General features: G+C 39.2%; 1 protein-coding gene across 1 annotated transcript in view; it reads right to left on the bottom strand.

Moving 5' to 3' along the window:
- LOC150088286 (cubilin-like) overlaps positions 1-26,677 on the bottom strand; it is a 670,594-nt gene that overhangs the window by 285,995 nt on the left and 357,922 nt on the right. Inside the window, exon 12 of the mRNA XM_090370103.1 lies at positions 766-861. Within this exon, the coding sequence (XP_090226229.1) occupies positions 766-861 (96 nt within the window). The remainder of the gene's footprint in view (positions 1-765; positions 862-26,677) is intronic.

The raw sequence follows: 26,677 nt of genomic DNA, 5'->3' as shown, positions 1-26,677 counted from the left end.
ATGGCAGTGGTGGCATACCCCCCCCCCCCCCCCCTGCAACCACGTATGGCACAGAACCTGATAGGTCCCAAATTTTCTTTTTATTTGTGAAAAAAAAAAAATGTTTGGGTTCTTTAAATTCTTTGGATTCTTCAATTCTTTAAATTATTAAGATTCTTCAGAAATTCTTTAAATTTCTGCTTGAAGTATATCAATGAACTGTAATACTTATTACATGTAATTATTTATTTTTTAATTAAAATTTTAAATTTTAAAAATGTATTTTTTACACTTTTTTTAAAAATCAAAGTTTTATTATCTGTTGAAAAAATACTCTAAATACAAACATTTTCTATCTCTGAACATTAGAAAATGCAACAGTACTTACCAAATTTATTTTACAAGTACAGTACTTTTAAAATAAATTTGAGCACTATTCATTAAGAACATTGCAGCACAAAATAAAATAAATCATTTCTACCAAAAAATGTGTTATAACAGTATTTCACCATATAGAAAAATAGTTTAAATAATAACCTTTTTTTTTTTTTTTTTTTTTCATGTACAGGCCTGATATAGCAAAGTAATCAGGAGTGAGGTGCAGGAGCACATGCTCTTTGAGTGAGTGGACTGCAGTTCAAGCCTGCATGACTGTTAAATATGATTACCGATTTTATTAACACAAAATGTTGGGATTTATTGTAAATTCCTCTGCCCGATGTAAACAGAATATAACAGAATATAACATAAAAATGTTATTAAAAAAAACCCAAAAAACCCACTTACCTGTGTTTTCAATGCACGTAGCCAATGGATGACAACCTCCATTATTTGAACTACAAATACCAGTAAAAGTGCACTGAATACCATCACCAGCAAAACCTAAAATATTGTCAAAATATTTGAAAAATATAAGTTCATTACTATTAAAATTAAGATTGCAATTGGTGAAACATATAGAAAACAAACCAACACATATATATATAAGATGCTCTTCAATATTCATCTATGAATGCAACTAATAGCACATCTCCCTGCAAAGCAGATCCCTTAAAAATGTCTGAAACATTCAGCTTAATATAATTACATGTATTTGCCTCATTATGTTGATGGCACAATGCACTTGAAAAACACTCTGATATGGCATTGAATGCTCTGGAAACAGTTTACTAAGTGGTTAATGAAGTGATTTATCCTAGCCTTCCAAAATGGTGGGGACAATACAAGGAGGAAAGCTGAGTCTCTTCTATTAAGTCAGAAGATATTCTTAGTGGATTATGACACTAAGAATATCTTCTTAGTGGCACACATTATGCCCTGTCATTTTTATAATCTAGTAAGAAAAGCAAATCCTGTGGAGGTTTGAGTATCAAAAATTGTTTCTAAGAAATTGTTGAGGAATAGTGTGAATATGAGTTTGGTTTGCATGAATATGTGATTGGTGTATTAATGGCTAAATCTATACACACCACAACCGAATCACATAAAAGATAAGAGTTAAAAGATTTCAATGACCTAAAAAATTATGTCATTATGTCAAAAAAAAAGCATAATAATAAAATTATCTCAAAAAGGGAAAAAAAGTACATTTTATATAAGAATACAAAGATTGGAAGCTTTTAAGTAATTAAAAATGTCTGACAGTTGGTCAATGTCAGATAAATCTGAGTGTATAGGGATCAGACAGCTGACAAAAAGGTAAAAAATAAACCTCGTTCATGTTTATAATGTGGACACTTGGATAAAATATGTTGAATTGTTAAAAAAGGTATCACAATTATCACACATAGAAGATTCATCTACCATCAGTAGGAATGAATGCATAAGATGATTATGCCCTATGTAGGGTCGAGCAAGAACAACTTTCTCTCTAGAGTTCCTGTACAGACTGGCAGCCAGTGTTTGATTACAGGCTTTATCTTATACAGCTGATTCACGACCTGCCGACAAGATTGATACCACTGAGAAAGTAATTTAGAGTATATTACCTGCATGTACTCTGTATAGTAGACTAACAGGCTATGATTATGCTGGGGTTGTGGTGATCTGGCCACAATGTCTGCCAGTTCATTGCCCTTGATATAGGTTACACTTCTAACAAAAATTTATACAAATTGTCTTCTTTGGTGAGAACTTTAAATCATTGGCCATTGCCCAGGTGTTAAGGTAATCAATGACTTGTTGCAGTTGTCTCACGATAACCCTCATGTTGTTTGTTTGTTATTTGGTTTTTAGGAGCATTAGCAACTAAGGCCATATTGCTCCAGGAATATGCAGTGGTCATTCCCTGACCTTTCCGCATCCTCCATATTTGGTGGTGACGGGCTCGAACCCCGGTCTAATCAAGAAGCGTGTGCTACGCACTGCTGCTCCTTTCCACCTGGCTACGGAGGCCCGCCAACCCTCATGTTACATGACATAGGAAGGTATGCTGAAGTCATTAACACAACAGACTGTTTCCAGTTGGAGGAAGTTGTTTGGTAATGGATTTTACTTTAATGGAAAAAAGCATGACACTTAAAACAGATCATTGGGGTACTTCCTGCTCTTTGCAAAAGCACCAAAAGAAAGTTGATCCTACTTGAAGTTTAAAAAAAAAAAAAGATATAAAAATGTAATGGTGTGACCCCTTAGACCGAGATTATAAAGATCTTTTAAAATATCAAATCTCCAAGTTGTGTCATACATGTTTTCCATATCAAAGAAGATGACGGGGTCACCAGGCCTCTGGTGAAAAAGAGGTCACCAGGTCTCTGGTGACCTCTTTTTTAAGAAAGCATCTCAAACAGATATTTCCATTCTTAATTAGAGGTCCAAAATGGACCTGTTCCTTAGAAGTCATAATGAATGCAGGCGAGAGAGAGAGAGAGAGAGAGAGGTCATGTGATTCTAAGTACCATAAAATATGAGAATCTCTCCAATATTTTGCACAAACTACTTATCAGAATGATAGACAGTAATTTGTTGGAAATTAAAGATCCTTTCCTGATTTACCAAAGGCAAAGACAGTTGCTTTGTACCAGTTGCTTGGAAACTGCTCTTCAGGGAAGGTTCTGTTCTACAGGAAAAACAGTTAATCCATGGATTATTGGTGAAAGGTGTTTAATCATTTCATGAAGGGTATTACCCTTATATGAATAAATATCCTTTAATGAAAAATTATGGGCCTGTTTCTCAATTTTGTGTTAAAGGACCAGAAACTCTGAGGAATAAGATAACATTGCTGAGATGTTAGAAATTTCCCAAAGAGCATTGGCTACTGCAGTTGAGTCTGCAATTGCGCATCCATTATATTCAGAACCTTCTTTTTCCATATTTTTGTCCCAGTTCACTTTACAACTGGTATCAGCCTGGGTAACAGAAAAAAGTAAAATGGATCCAGGATTCCATTTGGCTCTGGCATAAGATGTAAGGTGCCTCAGCATGTGCACATTTAAAGGCTATGAAATCAGCTGTGGTGGAATAACATCAAATTATTGCCTTTGCAGTTTTGCCTTTTTTTTTTTTTTTTTTTTTTTTTTGCTGCTGTCCATTCTGAATTCTACCATGATTATGCCACTGGATTTGCAATTGCAACTGCACGAATGAGACATTCTATGATAGACATATCTGCAACACTGATAGGCTCCATAACTAACTGCAGTGATGTCAAAATTTGTCAGATATTGAAAGGTATTTCAGTCAAACTGATCAATCTTCCTCCAGGAACAGCCTTAAAGGAAGATAAGCTCTCCCACTATGTAAGAAAGTTATCATGGGGAAGTGATTACTTCCATATGGGTTCTCCTCCACCTCTCAAGTAAGTGAAGGAAGGAGAGAAGGGGAGCAGATAGAAAGATCGATGGTAAGATAGAAAGATTGGAAAGATAGGATAGAAAGATTAGAAGGAAGAGTTCACTGTGAGAATATGCTCTACGACTCATCCCTTTCCACTGATGTTATAACTATCCCAAAGGGTGTTATGTCCATTAAAATTCCCAAAAAGTAAGAAAGGGGGGAACAAATGCATTATGAGATCATCAAAGTCTTTCTGGGGAAGACCAGTTCCCAGTGGCAGATAAATAGAGCAGACTGTTAATAAAAATCTCTACTGTAATGCAAATTGCTAGTGCCACTATGTTGGTTATAAGTAGCAATGGTGAAATGGGGTCCACCAAGACAGTGACTCCTCCATGAGCGGGGCCATTTACAATTCTTTTCTTACAAATAATAGTAACATTATACATGGTGGAGTCATCATTTGCCTTTAGATAAGTCTCCCGTAAGCAAAAGAAGGCTAGTTTGTGCTTTTATAAAAGTGCCTTGATGTCTTCTGCATTTTGCAGCAATCTACGACAATTCCATTATAGGAATTTAGCCATTACTTGAGCTTTGTGGATCCATCAGTCAGCAAAGCATTCCAAGACGGAATCATCTGCAGCTCCTTTACTTCTATATCCATGTTTTCCTGTGTTAAAGATGGTATTTCAGTTTTTTAATCTTATCTCAATTGCTTTTTAGTAACAGGAAATATTAGGAGGCACAGATATAGGAGTTTAGCTGATTGGTCCTTCTGGGCATGTTTTTGCTTTTTCTTTGCATATGTATCAATCACTTCATTTATTAATTTTTCCCGATAACTTATTCGGGCCTTCGAAGTGCTTAAGGCTTATTTTTTTTCAATCTTTGGTTTTTCTTTTTTGGGGAAGTAGGGATGCTCTGCTGTGTAAATTTATTCCTCAGCAAAGCATTCCAAGACGGAATCATCTGCAGCTCCTTTACTTCTATATCCATGTTTTCCTGTGTTAAAGATGGTATTTCAGTTTTTTAATCTTATCTCAATTGCTTTTTAGTAACAGGAAATATTAGGAGGCACAGATATAGGAGTTTAGCTGATTGGTCCTTCTGGGCATGTTTTTGCTTTTTCTTTGCATATGTATCAATCACTTCATTTATTAATTTTTCCCGATAACTTATTCGGGCCTTCGAAGCTTATCTTCATGCAATCTTGCAATATTACAGTACAGATACATATATAATAAAAAGATTATAAAATGTACTGTTTATAGGCTGTAGCCAAACCACCTTGTTTGTGGTATACAAAGGAAGAATTAGCCACAAGTAGACTCTTGCTGTGAAAAAAAACAAATAAAGGGAATGTGAAAACCATAAAGCGAAACTGCCAACAATTGAAATAGTGGCTGAAGTAGACTCCTCTCTCTCTCTCTCTCTCTCTCTCTCTCTCTCTCTCTCTCTCTCTCTCTGCAAAGACATTGTTTAGCCCTTCCCCTGAAAGTGACAGAACACTCTAATTACAATAGCATCCATCTACGAGAAACCAATTCAGGTGAAACTATTCACAACCCACGATCCAGTCTGTCTTCTTGTTTGCAATATACAAACAAAGAATTAGTTGTCAGTAGAACATTTGTGTGAAACACTATCAAGTGAAGGTTTCTGTGAAAATAAAGGGAACCTGAAACCAAAAAACAAAAATGCTGACACTTGAAATAGTGGTTTTTAGTTATAATTTGTGCAATCAGAAATATTGGCCATTTAATTATATTGAAAATTTTGTATATTTTGAATTTTAGTGATTTATTTTTACTGGGTACCACCTAACAAGTACCACACTCAGTTGATGTGAATTTTTGTGGTGCTTATTTAATAGAAATTTATTGAATTCATGTTTTATGAGTACAACATTATGTAAACTGATTACATGTCCCATAAAAAGTGCAGTAAGAAGAAAGTTTCAATTAAAATTAATCAAAAAATGTGGCGAAAATTTCAACATCTGCAGTTTTTGAACAAACATTAAAAAATAAAAATTACTATTTTTCACAGGGAAGGGGGGGGATTTTATTCTTGGTGATTCCCTTCTCCTTCTGTCTGTCTGTCTCTCTCTCTCTGTCTGTCTGTCTGTCTCTCTCTCTCTCTCTCTCTCTCTCTCTCTCTCTCTCTCTCTCTCTCTCTCTCTCTCAGGGAAACTCAGAAATTTTTTTTGGCTGGTGCAGCATAAGCCTTGGGCTTCCTTGCACCAGATGGCTAATTATAATAATAATAATTATTATAATTAGCATCCCCCCTGTTATTATAATAACAGGGGGATGCAAGGTGATCACTCAGACTGAGTAAGCTCGTAGACATAATTATGTAGCCAGGATAATACATCAGAAACTAGCGAGGAAATACCAGTTGGCCAAAGAAAGTATACCATACTACAAGCACGAATCCCAGGCAGTACTAGAGACCCCAACCCACATGCTGTACTGGGATCGCGCCATAATAATGGATAAGACCATCCTGCACAACAGACCGGACATAACCCTTGTGGACAAGATGGAAAAGGCTACCTACCTGATTGACATAGCGGTGCCCAACACTAGCAATGTCCAGAAAACCCTGAGGAAAAAATTAGGAAGTACACAAACCTGAGACATGAGGTCAAGGAAATGTGGCATATGCAAGAAGTAATGATCATCGTATTAACCACCGGTATGGTGCGAAAGACACTACATAGCAACAATAGGACACCTACCAGAGAACACCTACAAGGAACTCCAGAAAGTCACAATCCTGAACACCTGTAGGATAGTCAGAGATTTCCTCAACCAGCAGTAACACCAGACATAACAATAACCATCCTGTGTACCTAGTAGCAGTACCCGTCACAAAGTGGAATCCCCCAATCAGGGAGAAATAACAAAAGAACAATAATAATAATAATGGCATGATGGCCCGGTGGTTATGACACTGAACTACTAGCCAGATGGACCTGGGTTTGAGTCCTGCCTTGGCGGAAGCAAACACAGCTCCATCACGCTGGGAGACTGGTATAATAATAGTAGTAAATTAGAATAATAATAACAAATAAATTAATAGTAATAAAAATTAATAAATAAATAAACATCATGAAAGTTGCTCTTAGAGACCTACCTACCCCAAGGTCGGAGTGGCGGCTACGGCAGATTGTGATGCCATCTGGTGTCACTCCCAAGAACTACCACTGGACATAAGCCAGAAAGGTGGAGAAAGTGCCACTGTCCCCAGTATAGCTACCACAAGAGAAGGGCAAGATCATCCAGCCCATCAACTGGAAGTGCTTCTTGCACAACTGTGCTAGTGACCACCCCAGGAAGGAAGAAAATGGCAACGCATATAGAGGAGCATCAAAATGAATACATACATCTTGCAGGCATACTACAAATTAACGAAGCTGGGGACTGATATGACAACTAACAGGGTGTGACTACATACCAAGTGGCTGGAATGATTCCCGGATCACCGAACAGTGAATAGCAGACCAGAGAAGGACCATCGTCATGAAGAACCTGATAGCTCCTGCAATCTTTAAAAAAATCAAGCAGGACATGAGTGATCAACTACAAAGGATAAAGAATACGGAACCAGAGCAGGAAGAACATACTACCACCAAACCAGAGGAGGAAGAGCAAGAAGAAATACAACCCACAGCAGCTGAAGTGGAAAGAGATGAGATCATGATATTGAGAATAGAGAACGAGTGGAAGAAGATCTTAACAGAATTCGAAGGAATGGACCCCACAAAGACTCACGTGATACAGAAGAATAGAGTCCGAATAGAACCTTTTGGAGAGTCACAGACCACCTCAATCAGCAAATAATACCACATTACCTCGACAACAATGGTGCAACACTGGAGGCCATCCACACAGCTGTGTATTGTGCTGCTGTGGCAGCCACTCGGAGTAATGGAAGAGAAACGAGAGACTAGCAGCAGCAGAAGAACCGAAAACAAAAGGCACTGCCAGCTTGGGAAAGAAGACTTCAGCAGAAAATAGAAGAATTAAGAGTCAAAAGAGGCCAATTGACCCAGTACAAAAGGTGCAAAAGGAATAAGAAATTAATTAGAAAAGTGAAGAGCATCCTCAAGAGAGACAGCATCCAACAGCAAACATAAGACAAAAAAATCAGAGAATAGGAGAGTACTTGACATATTGAAGCAGAACCTCCTTGCACTCAGCAAGAGACTATGCCGATACAAAGAGTGCTCCCAGAGGAAAATAAACAACTGAATCTTCAATGAGGACCAGAGAGGCTTCTACAGGATTCTTGGAAAAGATGGGAAAGAAGAAAATGGACCATCTGTGTAGAAAATGATTGAGGAGTTCCGAAAACATGTTGTTGTTTTTATGTTGTTATTTGGTTTTTAGGAGCATTAGCAACTAAGGCCATATTGCTCCGGGGATATGCAGTGGTCATTGCCTGATCTTTCCGCATCCTCCGTATTTGGTGGCTCACGGGCTCAAACCCCGGTCTAATCAAGAAGCATGTGCTACGCACTGCTGCTCCTGCCCACCTGGCTATGGAGGCGCCAACCGAAAACATGTGGAGAAGGGAAGTAGACACAACAGCTGAGCCTTCCCCCCCCCCCCCCCCCGTATAGAAGCACGTAAGAAAACCAAGGACATACAAGAAATGAGAGAGTGGGAGATTCGGGAAGAAGAAGAAGAAGAAGTACTGGTACAAGAAGCTCACTTGCATACACAAGCACCTGGCAGAGCAGTTCAAAGGTGAAGGTAAAGAAAGCCAACATGAGAATGATGAGAAACGTCAGATAACTTAAGCAGAAAATTAGTTTACCGATACGGCACTCTAGCACTGCTCGCTCGGTAAACAGGCGGTAAGTGTTATCAGTCTGGAGCAAAGTGGAGAATGATATATTGATTAACAGGTAGGTGTGGCAAACGATGTGCTGATTGGTGCACAAACACAAAACACACCAGGTTAGTATCATTTTAGTAGCACTCAGAAGCACTAATGGTAACTTGCCCTAATGAACGCTTTCCATAATGGTGAAAAAAGGTCAGGTTACCTCCACCTGAATCCCATGAGGGAGTTTGAACCCCTCCCAAAGTGGAGGGAGTAACATAACCTTTTTTCTTTAGAATCAGTCATATTTAGAAATACATTCATAAAAAAATTAATTTTTTTAGGACTTTATTTTTATTTTCTTGTTCAATAATATGCCCTAATGGTGAAAAAAGGTCAGGTTACCCCCACTTGATTCCCATGGGAGCTTGAACCCCTCCCAAAATTGAGGGGCTACCCTAACCTTTTTTCTTTAAAATCATGTGGACTAGCACATAAATTGTTTATTAACAAAATATTATTTTTATTATTTTTAAACATACTTGTGTGGATACATACGTATCATAATGTCAATCAACACCTATTCACTATATATATATATATATATATATATATATATATGTATATATATATATATATATATATATATATATGTATATATATATATATATATATATATATATGTATATATATATATATATATATATATATATAATAATATCATATATAAAAGATTGTATTAAAAAGTAAAAACAGAAAACATCAGAGAGTTAAATAAACTGGATATGGCAAATGCACCGAAGCGCGCAAAGCAGCAGCAACGGATGCAAATGTAAATATATGTATATTATAATTAATATGATAAATAAAAGTAAAGATGGCAGTTCGAACTGCCATCTTTACTTTTATTTATCATATTAATTATAATATACATATATATATATATATATATATATATATATATATATATATAGAATCTTTCTTTCTTTTCTTATATTATTTCCTAACCTAACGTTTAAGGTTAGGTCACTAAATACAAGGAAACCGTTTCTATTATTTCCTAACCTATCATTTAAGGTCAGGTTATGAAATACAGTCGATTCCGGTTATTTGGGACACATCAGGACTAGAGCATTTTGGCCGATTAAGCGGCTGCCTCAATTATGCAAAGTTTCACATAAATAGTTAAAAATACAGCTTTACGATTGATTTTCTGTAAGATCAAATCACATTACGACAGCCTAACCATAGTAAAATACCGGTCACTATACAATGTGTAGTAAGCGCCAGTCATTGTGATCATGTTTATGAATTGAAGTTTAATTCTATTAAACAGTTAAGCGATTCTAATTAGCAAAAATAGGAGGAATATTATCCACAGACTATAAAAGTAAACACGTTTTATCTTTGTTTATCTCACTGTAAATAGTGGTGTAGATGTTGTGAATATTTTCCACAGGTTAGCAAAATAAAAATAAAATTATGCTTACGTGCATTGCTTAATTGTTTGTTATTTTGGTTTTTAGGAGCATTAGCAACTAAGGCCATATTGCTCCGGGGATATATGCATGCGGAAAGATCATTCCCTTTCCACATCCTCCGTATTTGGTGGGCATGGGCTTGAACCCCGGTCTAATCAAGAAGCGTGTGCTATGCACTGCTGCTCCTGCTCACCTGGCTACGGAGGCACCCAATAGCTTAATTAATACATACTGTGATATGTACATACTAACTAGCTGACATTTGTGGGTGCGGGTTAAAATTTAAAACAGTAAAAAAGATAAGCAATCAATAACAAAGAACACAGCACACACAAATTGCAAGTAACATAATACTTGCAAGTGAGAACGGAGTAACAAGTTACAAAGCTTAAAAATTAGGAATGAAGAGCAGATTCTGAAAATTAATTTTTTATATGATTTAAGCACTGACAGAAAAGCCCAATACACAGGGGACTGCTAATTGTTTTTGTTTTATGGTTGTGACCTCCAGAAATCCGACTAAACCACACGGTATGGTCGGAGACAATCGTAGGGTAATCTCGAGTGCCACAGTCTCCTGCTCCGATTAAATGGCATATTGTCCCAATTAAGCGAAATAAACCCTGGCTATTTTTTTCTTGATTGGGTTCTGTTCTTTAAGATTTGTCCCAAATAAATGGCTGCCCTGATTAACCGGTGGCCCAAATAACCGGAACACACTGTATAACGAAAAATAAAGAAACCTTTTCCTTTTTTCGTAACAAAACCTAAATCAACAGTATAGTAAAAACACTCATGAACTCTAAAAATCTGCTTTTAATAATGAGAAAAAAACATAATGAAGAACATAAAAATGAACAGAACGAAAATTTTATTAATTTAGTTTTAATCAAAAATTCAATCAACGTTTTATTTTCCTTACAAATTTCTTCCATCTTTAAAAGATTCATCGCTACTATTACCTATTTACCATTCACTACAAAACTATTATGCACCGTTCTTTACTCATAAATACACATTATAATGCCGACCACTGACTACACAGTAGCTTGTCCTCTGTCGCACCCACCACCAATCATTCATCGTTTGCCACGCCTACCTGCCAATCAATATATCCTTCTCAATTTCAGCTCCTGACCGATAAAACCTACTGTCTGTTTACCGAGTGAGCAGCACTAGAGTCCAGTGTCGGGAAACTAATTTTCCACGTAAGTTATCCGACGTTTCTCGTTGTTCTTGTGTTGGCTTTCTTTACCTTAGCCGTTCACCCAAATGATAAGGCACCCAGAGACAATCCCGAAGTTTCTCACTCAAGAAATCACATACCTGAAGCCTAAAGACAAAGATACAAGAAACATGTGAAATATAGGCTAATCACCTGCCTCCCAACAATGTACAAGATCCTGACCAGCTGCATAACCAAGAAGATATCACACCACTTGGAGAGCCAGAACATAATGGGTGAACAGCAGAAAGAATGCAAGTGGCTAAGCGAATGATGCAAAGAGCAACAAACCATAGATGCCCCGGTTATGGAGCAAGCCTACAACAAGAAGCATCATAACATGTACACAGCCTACATTGATTACCGCAAGGCCTTTGACTCCATGCCTCATAGCTGGCTAATAGAGGCGCTGAACATCTACAAAGTCAATCCAATAGTGACAAACTTCCTAGGAGAAACGATGGCAAAATAGAGTACTACCGTTAAGGTTGAAACCATCACAACTGGGCCAATCCCCATCAGGAGAGGAATCTTTCAGAGAGATGCCCCGAGCCCATTGTGGTTCTGTCTAGCACTTAACCTGCTGTCCACCATGCTCAACAGTAGCAAGTATGGATATAACCTCAAAGAAGGAAGGAAGAACCTGTACACCCTCACCCACCTGATGTACATGGATGGCATCAAGCTCTACGTGGGAACTGAGAAGCAGTTCCAGCAACTACTCCAGATCACCGAAAAATTCGGCAATTATATTAGGATGGAATTTGGTCTTTATTTTCCCTGGATTGCACCAGGAAAAATTAGCCAACCAAAACTAGCAGCTGCAGACTGGTAAAGAGATTAAAACCGTGGGAGAGGAAGAGGCCTACAAATACTTGGGGATGATGCATTCTCAGCAGTTACAGCACAAGGAAATTAAGGCCTGCCTGACCATCAGAGACTCAAAAGCCTGCTGAATGGAGGGAACACAGTTAAAGCCATAAATGCCTATGCAGTCTCAGCGCTAACATACTCCTTCGGGGTCATAGATTTGACTAACACCAAGTTGGAGGATATCATGAGAAAGAGAAGGACAATGATCCACCAAAACCACCCAAAATCAGCCGTGGAGAGACTAATTTTCTGGAAAGGAGTATGGGGCCTGGACATCACTGAGCAACAGAAGACAGTGATTGCTAACCTACTTCCAGAAGCACACGGCAGGCCATAAGAAAGACAGACAAGCGGTATACCCCTACTCAACCTAAGCGAGGAGTCCCCACCCAACCAGGAGGCATAAACAAAGCTAGAAAGATGGGCAGAAAAGACATTCCATGGCAGACACTACAATGATATCCATCAGGATCACAGATAAAATGGCTTCCAATGCATGGCTCACGAGCGCAATGCTCTACCTCGAGACTGAAGGATTCATTCTCGCCATCCAAGACCAGGTAATCAACACCAGGAACTATAGAAAATACATCCAAGGAGCCCGGAGTGTTAGATGACACATGTCGACGATGCCACCTGGCATCAGAAATGATCCAACATCACCGGGAATGCAAGGTGATCACCCAGACTGGTACACTCAGTAGACACGACCAGGTAGCCAGGATAATACATCAGAAGCTAGCAAGGAAATACCAGTTGGTCGAAGAAAGTGTACCATACTACAAGTACGAACCCCAGGCAGTACTAGAGACCCCAACTCACAAGCTGTAGTAGGACCATGCCATAATAACAGATAAGACAATCCTGCACAACAGACCAGACATAATCCTTGTGGACAAGAAGGAAAATGCTACCTATCTGATTGACTAGTGGTACCCAATGCTGGCAACCTGCAGAAAACCCATGGGGAAAAAATCAGGAAGTACACGAACATCAAAGTACACAAGACAGGAGATCAAGGAGAGGTGGCATATGCAACAAGTAACAACCATCCCAATCATCGTGTCACCCACAGGTAAGGTGCCAAAGACCTTACATAATAGCTTACCAGCAATAGGTCTCTCAGAGAACACCTACAAGGAACTCCAGAAAGTCGCAATCCTGAACACCTGTAGGATAGTCAGAGAGTTCCTTGACTGACAGTAACACCAGACATAACAACAACCACCCTGTGTACTTGGTAGCAATAATCATCATGAGGTGGAACCCCCAATCAGGGAGAAATAATATAAGAGCAATAATAATAATAATGTCAGGCTTTTATTTGGCAAGGCTTAAAGGAATACACCTGTTGAATGATTTATGGATGGATAAGTGCTAGATATATTTTCCCAATTTGAAGAAAGTGGGGTTTTGTAGATTATTATATTATTATAATTAGCCGCCATATGATACAAGGAAGCCTGAGGCTCACCTGCATCACCCAAAAAAATTTGAGTAACCTGAGAGAGAGAGAGAGAGAGAAAATCTTTATTGCAACTAAATGAATACAATGTACATATATAGATTTAAGTGAAGTTGCAATTGTCCCGTCACGACCAACGGCCAGGGGCTCACATCAGAATAGATAATTAGATAATATATAATAGATAATGCACATAGATAATGCTCACATCAGAATAGATAATAGATAATGCACATGGATAATAGATAATGCTCACATCAGGATATATAATGGATAATGCACATTGTAAAATTAAAAATGTAACATGTAAACATGTCATTACACTTCCTCACATTACAGAGTATTAACTATATTTATAAGTGACGTACAGTTTATTTACAATAAAATTTACAATAAAATTATTTACAATAAAAATATATAATATTCATGAATGGCACTTCTCTGTCAAACGAATTTTGTCATGGCACAGGAGAGCTTAGCAGATGGTGTGGAGGGCGCACAAACTTGTTCTCATTCGATTCTGGGATTGGAGCGAGCTGCTAACACTTCTTTCCTGTAAGTTTTATTGCTGCAAAACCTCTGCATGTCAGCATCGAGGTGCTGTACTTCCGGTAGCATTTGGTTTGGGAGGAAGCGGTCTGAGATATGAAGCCTCTGATTCCTCAAGCAGAGCATCGGGGTTGACCGAAGTTCTGGCTTGGGGATTTGCCAGTAACACGAATCTCAAATGGACAGTGTTTTGATCTGACCCATGATCATTTTAACTGTAGCTATCAGTTGTTGTATTTCAATGATTTCAGGCAGTCACTGCATCCCCAGTGAGGTAGCTAAGGCTGTAGTTCTGTCCTGTGGTGAGAGAAAAGCTTTCCAGTTAGCCCATTTAAGTAGCCAGAATTCTGCAGCGAGGATTGGTTTCTTTGTTGTAGTAGCTGCTGATGCCCACACTTCAGCAGCATAGAGGAGTGAAGAACAGACTACTGTTCTGATCAATTTCTTAATTACACGTGGCTCAATTACACATTGCTTAATTACACATAAATTAGTTGTTGTTTAGCTAGCCATTGGAGAGAGGCTGCTCTGGAAGTGAGCTTGTCTACATGAGCGTGAAACCGGAGTTTTGGGTCAAATACTATTCCCAAATCCGCATGTGTAGGAGTGGCAGATATTACAGTTCCATTGAGTGTTGGGGCTATTATTGTAGGGGTTGGTCTGAGAGAGAACACCATTAGTTTTGTTTTTTGTGGGTTGATTGAGAGTCCATACTGTTTGAAGTAAGAGGCGACGTTGATGAGACTATCATTAATGCTTGCTGTAGCTTCAAGGTGATTGTTGGAAGCAATAGGCATTAGAATTTTTGTATCATCTGCATAGGTGATGATTTTCTCATTGTTATGGACAAGAGGTGCAATGATGGCTGTAAATAATAAGCCAGATAGGACTCCTCCTTGCAGAACACCAGCAGAAATTGCCTTCTTGTGCGACTGTGCATAGGCATTGACTTGTAGTACCCTATCAGAGGAGTGATGCTATGAACCAGAGGATATTACCTTGGATTAGATAGTGGTCTTACAGTAAGCGGAGGAGCACCGACACGTTGATGGCATCAAAGGCAGCTTCAATATTCAGGTACATGATTGCGAGTTCCTCTTGCTGTTCAAAGGCAAACAATACATTACATGTGGTTGCAAGGAGGTTCATCACTGTGGATCGGTTTCGGATTGCGTAGTGGACCTGTGGTAGCCTATTTCCAAGAATCTGATTCATTAAGGTGGGCAGCATAGATTTTTCCAGGATTTTCAGGAGAGTTGAGAAGTTAGATATCGGCCAAAAGTGCCTGGGTAGAGTGGGGTTTCGAACTTTTGGATGTGGTCTGACAAGGTAGCTATTCCAGGCTTTAGGAAAATTTCTTGTTGTTAGAATTCTGTTGAAGATGGACTTGAGCGGTTGGAGGATGAATGGACTGAAGCATTTTACCATGAATTGCGGCACTTTGTCGGCCCCCGCGGTTGCTGTTGCTGGAAGGGAGTTTATCGCTGCTGTTAGCTGGTGTGTAGAGATGGTGATGGAATGCAAGATGTCTTGTTGTAATTCATTGTCGGGACATAAAAGAGAGTTTAGTTGATCTGCACGCATATAGAATCTGATAATATGATCTAACCATTCAGTTGGGTCCAGCTGACTAGGAAAACTATGGGACCTGAAGCGGTATTGGATTTTCCCTTTTTGAAGTTGGGCACCCAGGTGTGCTGTTATCGCTCGTGATTTCTCCCTATTAAATTGCGCTCGAGCTTTTGAATAAGATATCCAGTCGGACGTCTGTTGAGTTCTTTTCCAGATATGGTGTAGCTGCTGCTTTAACAGGAAGGCCATGTGTACAGTTGGATTCCACCAGGCTTTGGAGTAAGATGAGATCCTTATCTTCTTTTATGCGGAATATTGTGCAATGGTATTTACCCAGTTTGTTAATAGTGTTACTGCAAGCGGGACGTCATACGTTTCAAGGACATGCCAAGGTATAAGGGTGGCAGCTTGCAGGCATTTTTGGATGTTAAGGAGCTTGGGGCTGACAAAGACGGCAGTTTGAACGTTTTTTCGGGCAGGTGGTCCCCGAGTAGTAATAATTAATTTTGCGTAGATAGGATCGTGATCCGATTTGTATTGCGTCTCAGATGGTTCTTCAATCATACATGCTAAGGAGGAAAATAGCAAGTCGAGGTGGTTTTCTCCTCTAGTAGGACAGTGATCGATTAGGTGTATATTTGCTGACTTCGTGTAGTCAACAAGGATCTTCTTGTGGGAAGTGTGGAGTGAGGTTGAAATCCCCGATGGTGATATAGTGAGCTGAGGGGTGAAAGTGGGATTGCCCAGTTGGCTGCCTCAGTAATGATATCAATTGTGGGTACCAGCGGGATATACATTACGCAGATATCTATTGTGGAAGCATTTCTGAGCAGTGTCACGGCTAGGGCTTCGAAATTTGGTGAGTCACTGTAGATAGTGTTGATCAATTTGAAGGTCGCGTCTTTGAAAAACATAGCAACACCATCACCCTGTCTATTCCTCCTGGAGGTGAACTTTGCCACATAGCCTGCTGGTGTAGCTATCACTATATTCTGTTGCTTGTGCTCAAACCATGTTTTGGATATAGCTAAAATATCGTATTCGTCTGCTAGCAGGATTTGCTCCGTAGTCTCCATTTTATTTTGCAAGCTCCTAACATTCTGATACATTACACTTACGGCATCAGAGCGGTACACTTGAATTAAATTTTTGGACCTCGAAGGAGGAAATACCACACGAGGTCGTGGGCTGTTGTCTATTGCGATGGTTGAACCGACTGTCTTGTTTTGTGTATGGCATAAGGGGCACAACCAATGTAGAGCCTGGATCTTGAGTCAGCTTCCATTTAGTCGAGTGTCCGATGCGTGCTCCGCGATGTTTCTCCTTCCAAGGCTGTTGCTTGGGTAGAACGGTCGGACAATAACACCAGTCGGCCAGGAAGAGGGGTTACTGATAGCTTCGACGGACGTTGCTTCACAGGATAACTTGAATGAAATGTAATTATTGTTCTTGGTGGGTAGCTTAGTGACTTCCGCACCGACGTAGAGGTCTTGAAGGAGGATGTTAGCTACTTGTTCAGGAGTTGTTAGGGGATGCAGCCTGGAAATGAAGAAATTCTTAGATGTTTTGTTGGGATGTGGCATCATGGGTCTGAGCCTAGAAGAATTTGATGTGCCTGTTAAATATGCCATCTTTCATTCGTGCACCTGGTTCGTGTGACTGTTTGACCCTTGGCGATGGAGTGTTGTGAGTGGGATGGGGCTGAGATGTAGCCACAATCCCTGCCCATGTTGTTCTGATGGCCTTTTTATTAGGACGAATTTCAACATCGTGAACTACCGGTTCCGTATGATGGCTGATGTCCCTTCTTGGTGCAATCCTCTTGTGTACCGATGGCATCATTTCTGGACTTTCTTCACGACTGCATGAATTGTGTACGTGTATAGGTTGTGAGGCACTCGTGATGGCTGTGCTATGGCTGGTTGGAAGGTTGTTGTTGTTATTTGGTTTTTAGGAGCATTAGCAACTAAGGCCATATTGTTAAGGGATATGCGGTGGTCATTCCCTGACCTTTCCGCATCCTCCGTATTTGGTGGTGATGGGCTCGAACCCCCGGTCTAATCAAGAAGCATGTGCTACGCACTGCTGCTCCTTCCCACCTGGCTACAGAGGCACCTGGTTGAAAGGGACATGGAATGCTCACTCAATGCAATTTTTACCTTTTCATTTGACGTGTCAGTGGAGGACCACATTGCAGGTATATTATTGCCTTTTGCATGGGAACGCGATATTTTTTCTGTGTAGTGATCGCTTTCTGCAGCTTTTCCACAGCACTGTGAGGCAGGAATAGAATGACTTATGCAGCATTTCACATCCTCACAAATTTTGCTAGAGAAAAGCTCGTAACACTTATCGTAGAATGTATCAAACTCCGACTGTACACATTTTAGCAGTGCAGACTTGAAGTTACTCAACATTGGCATCAGGAACTCATCAGTTATATGACGCTGGGTGGAACGAACAGGAGGGTTTTTATTTCGCAGCCCTATTGAATATTGCCTATTTGTTTCCATTGTGACCAAGGAGTGTCAGCGTGTACCCTTTCAGGGTACACGCTGACACTCCTTGCCGTCCAAATCGAAGTGACGGCCTCAGGTGCGTGGGTCCATTCAGTCTGTGAGGCAGTGCTGAAGTGAAAGGTAGGATTGAGATCGTGCTGTGTTCTGATGGTGCACTTGGTCGTGGGGATCTCTTTAGCATTACTGGTTTCACTGGGAGTATCCCCAGAGTCAATTAGTCCAAGGAATGGAGTGGCACTTTCAGTATCAGTGGTAGAAGTAGCTGGCTGTGTGCCCTCCGGTTTCTGAACTCAACTCGTGTCTTGTGACGTCGAACCAGGTTTCTCTGGTGAGATTTCAGATTTCCTTTGGGATACCCTCCGGCAATGAGCACAAACGTAATGCTCTTTAGCTGACTTTGGATTCTTTGGTCTCCATAATAACGAGAACCTCTCTGGATTCTCTTTTGAGAATCCAGAGAGGCTCTCGTTATTATGGAGACCTTACTCACCAGATACAAGCCCCATGGGTTAATTGAATTATTTAGTTGTCCTTTTATGTTTGTGGCATAGTTTAAGAGTGTCCTTCTATGCAGTTGCACTATTGTTTGTTTGCTTCAGCATATAAACCCTGAATGGGAGACACCCTGGATGGGTCAAGGCATAGGGGAAGTCCGTTGGGAGGGCACTCAGCCTAGGAGAATTAGAGACAGCAAAGCCATAATCTAGTTTTTTTTTGTTTTTTTTTATGTAAACCCCAAACACGAGGAGTTATTAGAACCTATAGTACTTAGTACCATGCTTGGGTTGGAGGTTGAGAAGACGAAAGAAGATATTTGTTGACATTGGACTTGAATTTCTGTAGACTGTAATTTTCAGGAAATATGTATGAAGGAAGGTTGTTCCAGAAAACTGGTTGAATGAATAAACGAAAAAGATGAAAAGTTGGTTCTGTAAGTTTGAAGTTGGACAGTAAATGGATGTTGGCTGGTGGTGGCACGTGTTCGGACTGTTTTGAAAGAGAGAGCGGGAATTACAGAAGTCAATTCAGAAGAACAGTGCCCATGGAATTATCTGTAGAAGAGGCATGCAGCAGAAACAGTACGTCTATGAGACAGTAAGGGGTGAAACTCTGTTAGAGATGAATAATTAATTAACCTAAGTGCCCTCTTCTGATTTTTTTTTTTTTTTTGTTTGGTAGTTGTTGGCGCATCGGCTTCTGTGGCCATAATGCACCTCCCAAGGTTTTTGCAGTACTTTGATCCAAGCCCGAAGCGGGATTTGAACCCGCGAAATTTCGGTTGCTAGGCAGGTCCTCTTCTAAACGGAATCAAGAAGCCTGAGAGAGGTTTTGCGGGTATCACCCCAGATGTGGGAACAATATTCCATGGTAGGGCAGATTTGCAATTTGTACAGAGTGAACAGCTGTTTTCAAGAAAAGTAACACCGAGAGCGAAAGAGAAAACCTAGTTTTTTAGAGGTTGAGGAAGCAATATTTGTAATGTGCTTGTGCCAAGAGAGAGAGAGAGAGAGAGATTAGAAGTCAGAGTAATCCCCAAAAAAAGAGATAATGTATATCATATTGCCTAGAAATTGGATTGTTACCAAAGATAAGCATAGGATGAGCAGAAGAATCCTTTTTGCAAGATATAAGACAAGACTGAGTTTTAGAAGGACTGAAATCAACTAAGCTGTCTTTGCCCCACTGGAGAATTACCTGGAGATTGGCATTTAAGGAACTGGTAGCAGATTTTTGAGAAGTTGAAGCTGATTGAGCAGGGAAACGTTCCTCAAAATGGAAAGTGGAAGGCAATGTGCTATCATCGGCACACCTATGGATAGAATTTACAGTCAGTGGAAAAGGGTTATTAATATACAAGAGGAAAAGAGTGGGGGAAATAACTGAACCTTGGAGGGACACCAGCATTAGTGGAGAAGTTAGAAGACAGAGAGCCATCTACCATAACCCACAGCGAGCGCTGTGAGAGAAAACTGGATAACCAATTACAAAAACCAGTTGGCAAACCATAAGATAGAAGCTTGTTCAGAAGACCTTTATGACAAACACGATCAAAAGCCTTTGAGATGTCAAGAGCAACTGCTTGTGTTTCACCGAACTTTTCCATCAAATTAGTCCATAAATGGATAACATAAGCCAAAATATGACCAGTGGATCAACAGTGACGGAATACCAGCTGTCGTTGATCAGATGGAAAGTTTCTAGGTAATTTACGAGTTGGCGGTTAATTGATTTCTCCATTACTGTAGAAAATGTAGAAGTAATTAACATGAGACGATAATTGGGTGAGAGAGATTTGTCACCCTTTTAAGGAACTGGCTAGATATGAGCAAATTTCCAAGCAGAAGGAAAAACATCTTTGGAATAAGAAAGTGAAAAAAGCGGCAAAGAATAGGAGTAAGTTCAGTAGCACGGGTTTCGAGAACAAGTGGAGAAATACCATCAGGACCTCGAGCTTTCGTAGCATCAAGATTCATTAAAATCCTTCTGACATCCTTGTGATGGAAAACCACAGGAGGCATTGAATGGAGCGTGTTGGGAATGGTGGGAGGTGTTTTTCCAAGATCATTAATAGAGGAGCTGAAAGAAAAATGGGATGCTAGCAGGTTAGCTTTATCCTTGGCTGAAGTGACAACAGAACCATCTGGTTTTAACACAGGTGGGAACAGAGATGGGCAAAAGTTGTGGCGAATAGCTTTGACAAGAGACCAGAATGCTCGGCAACCATTAAGGTAAGAAGCAAGTTTTTTACTCTTAGCCTGTTCAAACTCTACTTTGGACTGATTCATAACTGCTTTATAATTGTTGTGAGCTTTGGTGTAGACAGAAAATGAAAATAAAGAATTAGAAACAAGCCAATTACGATATGCAATGTTCTTCTCTTGAACAGCTTTAGCACATTTATTTAAAAACCAAGGTTTAGAAAAAGCACAAGATTTTAAAGTGGAGTGTGGGATAAAGGATTCCATTCCTGGAAGAATAATATCACTGACACAACCTGACATCAGAAGTTTTGAAACAGTAATCCAACCAAGAAAAAGAAGAAAAGAAATCTCACAGGTCATCCCATTTCGCATTCTTTTTAATTCTAAACAATACAAGGTTGAGAATAGCCATGAGATAAATGCTCCAATGGAGACGAGACATTCACCAAGTTGTGATCTGAGATGCCTAAAGGGCCTCACTTCAACCGTGTACTTAGAAGGGTTGTTTGTGAGGAAAAGATCAAGCATATTGGCTGTATGATTAGGATTGCCCGGTATTCTTGTAGGTAAATGAACAATCTGTGCTAGGTCATTAGTAATTGCAAAAGCCTCAGCATCTCGACCTGCTGGGTCGGTGTGACTAGAAAATGGAAGCCAGCTGGAGTTGTGAACATTAAAATCACCAAGGAAAATTACCTTACTGTTAGGAAAGTTGGACTGGAGAAAGTCAAGTTGCAAAAAGAGGAAGTCAAAGAGCTCCAAGTGATTAGTGGAATTGGAAGAACGGTAGAGACAACAGTTGAATGTGACACAATGAGGTAGAGAGATTTTAAGCCAGAGAAGATCGAAAAGAGGAGATTCCAAGATGACACTTTACAAAGTCTCTGACAGGGAATATCGGAACGTACATATGCACAATTACCACTTTTGAGCAAAAGGAATCATACAGCGAATAATTTGGGCAACTGAGATGAGCAGTAGTTGAATCAACCGATAAATGAGATTCTGTCAGAAAAAGTACATGGGATTTGGCAGATTGCAAGTGGAAATGGACATTGTTGAGATTAGAATTGAGACAACATATATTTGTGAAATGAATTAGGAAGTGTTTGGGAGGTTTAAATCTATTTGCAGATAAGCTTACTATATTAGTTTGACAATTCATAGTGTATTCAATAGTAAGAAAAAAAAGGGTGGGACATGCTGTATGAAGTAATGAAATTTTTGTATAGGGCGTACACATGGTAAGAATATACCCAGATCCTTGACATAACGTGGCCTCGACAATGCTCCTCACATACACACTACTCGGACTCCCTTCAGTCACTATCTGTCAGAGTAGAGGTAGCAAGATTATACACTAGCTGATCCTGAAGCCTTCTAGAGGGTTACCAATAGGTTCGGTCCGCAGAATTAACTAGCGGCCAACCTTCAAACACCGTTTTAGAGCTGTACCCTCGAAATGTAAGGAAGATTGGATCTCGCCACGATGTTCATTATAACCTCAAAAGTCATCAATCATACTGTATAATGGAAGAGATGGGGAAGGGTTGAACGGAACTCATCTCTGGAGACTAAATACGGGTCCACCACTTCAAGCCTCCAAAAGCAAAGTGGTGGTGTTGCACTGGTTGATGAGAGTTATCTACCACCTAGTACTACCTGGTAACACAGAGGGGCGGCATTCCTCCATTTGGTGTGGGTGCCACACCTCTACCCCTGCTTATGTTGGTTCTCAGCTGGGTGGTTACCCACCGTGTGCTTGTGCATGGAGGTTATACCCAGGATTACTAACAGTCCCAGCATCGTGAAGGTGTAAGCAGAGGATCTGGATGTCGCAGACCATCCGGACTTCGCCGAAATTGGGGCCACTTGACTTGAGTGTCACCCGAATATCAGTTCCATCAATGTTTTAGACTCCCAGGTAGCAAGTACAGCTTGTCTTGCTTATCTGAGAGAAATGTCTGTGACAACCTCAAGGACCAAGTTAATGGAATAAGGCAGGTAACAAGCCTTAATACTATTTGCTGATCTGTTAGAACTTGGGGTGCTGATCAGTTTGCACTTGTTATCACTCTGTTCAGTGTAAACTGATTAGTGCTCCAAGTTCTTGCATCACAAGGCAGTTTGTTTTTTGTGTGCAGGAAGTAAAGATTTTTGTCAGAGATTACACTTTGAAAATAAAAGCTAGGTACTACAGGTATTGCTTTATTTTCTAACCAGAGTTCTGGATCTGGTTATGGGTTATGATTCTGACAAAAGTGTATTGCAACAGTGTTTGAATCGAGATTCAAAAACTAGTACAGCAACCCCCGTATAACACAGTACTTCTACAACACGGTTTTGCTCTAACACGATTGACAATTGCGGCAATCCTCACATAACGTGGTACTTATATGACAGGTTTCGCTCTAACGTGGTTAGCGAATTTTGGTAAACCTTGCATATGAGGGTATTTTTGAGCTTTTGTGCGGGGGAAACCCTACTATTATGTTGGATGTAAGTTTTCAACATTTCCACTCTTTTCTGAATCCCTGCTGTCGACTCCCTAATCAAAAAAAAATCAAAAAAAAAAAAATATTTTGTTGGAAGATCTCCATGTTATGCTCTGCTCTGTGCTACTGAACATGTGCTTGTTGAACTTGTGGAAAAATCTAGATTTCAAAGTTTTATTACTATTGGATAGTAACACCAGGCCATCCAAAAGATATAAGTCATCCAAACATTGAAGTTATGTTCCTACCACCACTGTTGTACTGGGTTAATGCAACTTCTTTTGATCAGCCCTTTGATCAAGGCATTATATCCACCTTTAAAACTCATTGCAGCAGAAAATCGTTATACATTCTGGAAAAAATTAATTCCGAATCTATTGAAGTAATGAAGGCATGGAAACATTTCTCAATTGTGGACTGTATCAGAATCATAGCTTTATCGCTGAAAGAAGTAAAACCGTCAACTTTCAATGCATGTGGAAAAATGTATGGCCAGAGGGTATTTTTGAGCTTTTTTGTGGGGGGGGGAACCCTACTATTACGTTGGACGAAATTTTTTAACATTTCCACTCTTTTTGAATCCCTACTGTTGACTCCCTATTCAAAAAAAAAATTATTGAGAAATCCCTGTATATTATTTTGTTGGAAAATCTCCATGTTAATTCATTTAATTCAGGAAATATGTTGAACCAGCAGAAAATGGAATCGGTGTGATAGTAGAACTTGCTACGTCGGTAGGAGGGGAAGGTTTTAATGATATGACTACTGAAGCCCTGGTGGGCAGCACAGTTGAGAGAATTGCCCTCCTCCTCACCACGCTGGGTAGAAAAGATCTGAGTTCAAGTCCCGTCAATGACAGGAGGGATTTTTTTGGGTCTTTTTCACAATGTGATTGAATTAGTCTGGCTCAGGCAGCATGATTTTTTCCTCCCGGAAACTCGGGTTTTTTGTCCAACAAAACAGAAATTCGACCACAGAACACGTGCAATTTATAGACAATATACACAAAGTAACGTGGTCTTAGTCATTGATGTTTCTAAAAAAATAAAAAAGATATCATTACTGAAGACGTTCAAGAAATACTCATAGAAAAAGAGGCTGGAGAAGCGGATTTGATGGAAATGGCATCAGAGGTAAAACCAGATCAATTCAGAGAATGATAGTGCAGATGAAAATTCAAAATTTTACACTAAAAAGCATACATCAGTGGTGTATTTGGGCTAGAATGACGTTCCGGTACTTTTTTCTAAATGTCATAATAGAAAATCGTTAAATTTATACACCTAATATTATGAAACAGTGGCATAATCAAAGGGGAGGGAGAAATATCTATTTTACCCATTGCTACTAAAAATATATATTAATAGTAATCTTTAAAATTAATAGATTTCTTTAAAAATTTATTTAAAAACAAAAATATAAATTTTGCAATAAAACTTTAATGTTTCTTACTAAAGTACAATGTGTTCGTTAAAGAGATCTAGCGAATGAGATATACTGTGATGTGTGAACACTGCATTTCGATTCGCCATGAGCTGAATGCTAGAACTGGTTGTTCTATGAACAGTGAGTCTGAAATCTGATTCGGTTATTGTACCGTCAATGTGGCATTATCATATAGTCTTCTGAAGAATGAGCATTCCGGTACTATATTTTTTAGCAATACACCTCTGGCATACAGGAAGCCATAAAATTAGCTGAGCAATTAGAATCTTATTTTTTGAATGCAGATTATTGAATGAAAGGAGCCAAAAATTCAAAATGTAGCTTCAAAAATTGAGTTCCACACGATTAATTTCACAAAGATTTATCAAGCTAAAGCAAACAAACCCAGGTTACTGATTTTTTTACAGAGAGCAGAAGATACATGAAATCAAGAATGGTGTATTTTTGTTAACATTTTGTTAACAAAATAGTTTATTTTTCTTAGCTTTTGGAACATAACGCCCTTTTTGTACTTTTTCTTAGTCCTGTATAAAACAGTTTCGCACAACACGACATTTTATAGGAAGCTAACTACCGTGTTATATGAGGGTTACCTGTATTTCGGACACATATGACAAATTGTTGATGGCTCCCTGTAATTGCCATATTTGCCTTTATATCATTTGCATGGTTGAGAAATGGCAAGAGATACTAAAGTAAACAGCATACTAGATGGAAATAACTTAACATTATTTAACATAAAAATAAACACAATAACTTTGATATTGTGTTTATTTTAATGATAAAGATAGAGTTCCATTGAGTACTGAGCTTTGAGGCACTCCATCTTCCTGATTAAAGAGAAAGGTAAATAACTTTGTATTCAGATTTAAAAGATATTGTGGATATTTACAATAAATAATAAAATTCATAACTTGATTCCATATCTACTTGAAGCATAGATATCGAGCGAACCAATCTGATTCATCCCCTTCCTTCTAGAGTTTACATAAAAAAAGAATTCTTTGCTGTTTTTTCTTTGCATCCTTTGCTAAAGTTTTGTCATAATCTGCCTTTGCCAGCCTAACCTCCTTTGTGACTTGGTTGCAGAGGCTTATATCTATCACAGGCTTCTGTGTGACCTGTTCATTTATATGTATCCCATGCATTTTTCTTCTCTGCCACATGTCTAATTAGTTCATCTGACATCCATTTAGGCCTAAATCTTGAACAATATTTCTTAGTTGGTATGAAAAGCCTAAAAGCTTCCAAGATTATTTCTTTGAATGCTTCCCATTTTGGATTTGCTGTTGGTAACATCATCAGTTGGTCCCAACGTATAGAATTTAAATACTGTCTCAGACCACCGTGGTCACATTCACAAAAGCAAAAACCCTTCCCTTTACCACTGATGGTAGTTACCTCTTCGAGTAAATCCCACTTCAGCACACAGTGATCACTGTCACCTACTGGTTCCGCTATCTGCAGATTCTTAATGCATGAAGAATCACTACTGATAATCAGATCAAGAGTATTACTCCCTCTAGTTGCCTCCCAAACCGCTGTAGAACACAATCATTCAATAAATCCACAAAAGTCTTACTAGTGTGACTGACCAACCCACAAATTCACTGTCAATATTGGGAAAATTAAAATACCCCATTATAAGACGCTCTGATTTATTGGGCCACTCTATTTCCCTGTAGAGTTGTTTATTATTCTCATCAGAGTCATTAGGCCTATAGCACACTCCTACTCTCAATTTTGATTTCCCAGTGC

This window comes from Mastigoproctus giganteus, chromosome 3 (genome assembly GCF_048544385.1).
Source record: "Mastigoproctus giganteus isolate SK-2022 chromosome 3, ASM4854438v1, whole genome shotgun sequence".
Lineage (NCBI taxonomy): Eukaryota > Metazoa > Arthropoda > Arachnida > Uropygi > Thelyphonidae > Mastigoproctus > Mastigoproctus giganteus.
The sequence above is the reverse complement of the archived record's forward strand: the minus strand, read 5'-3'. Positions and strand labels throughout refer to the sequence as shown.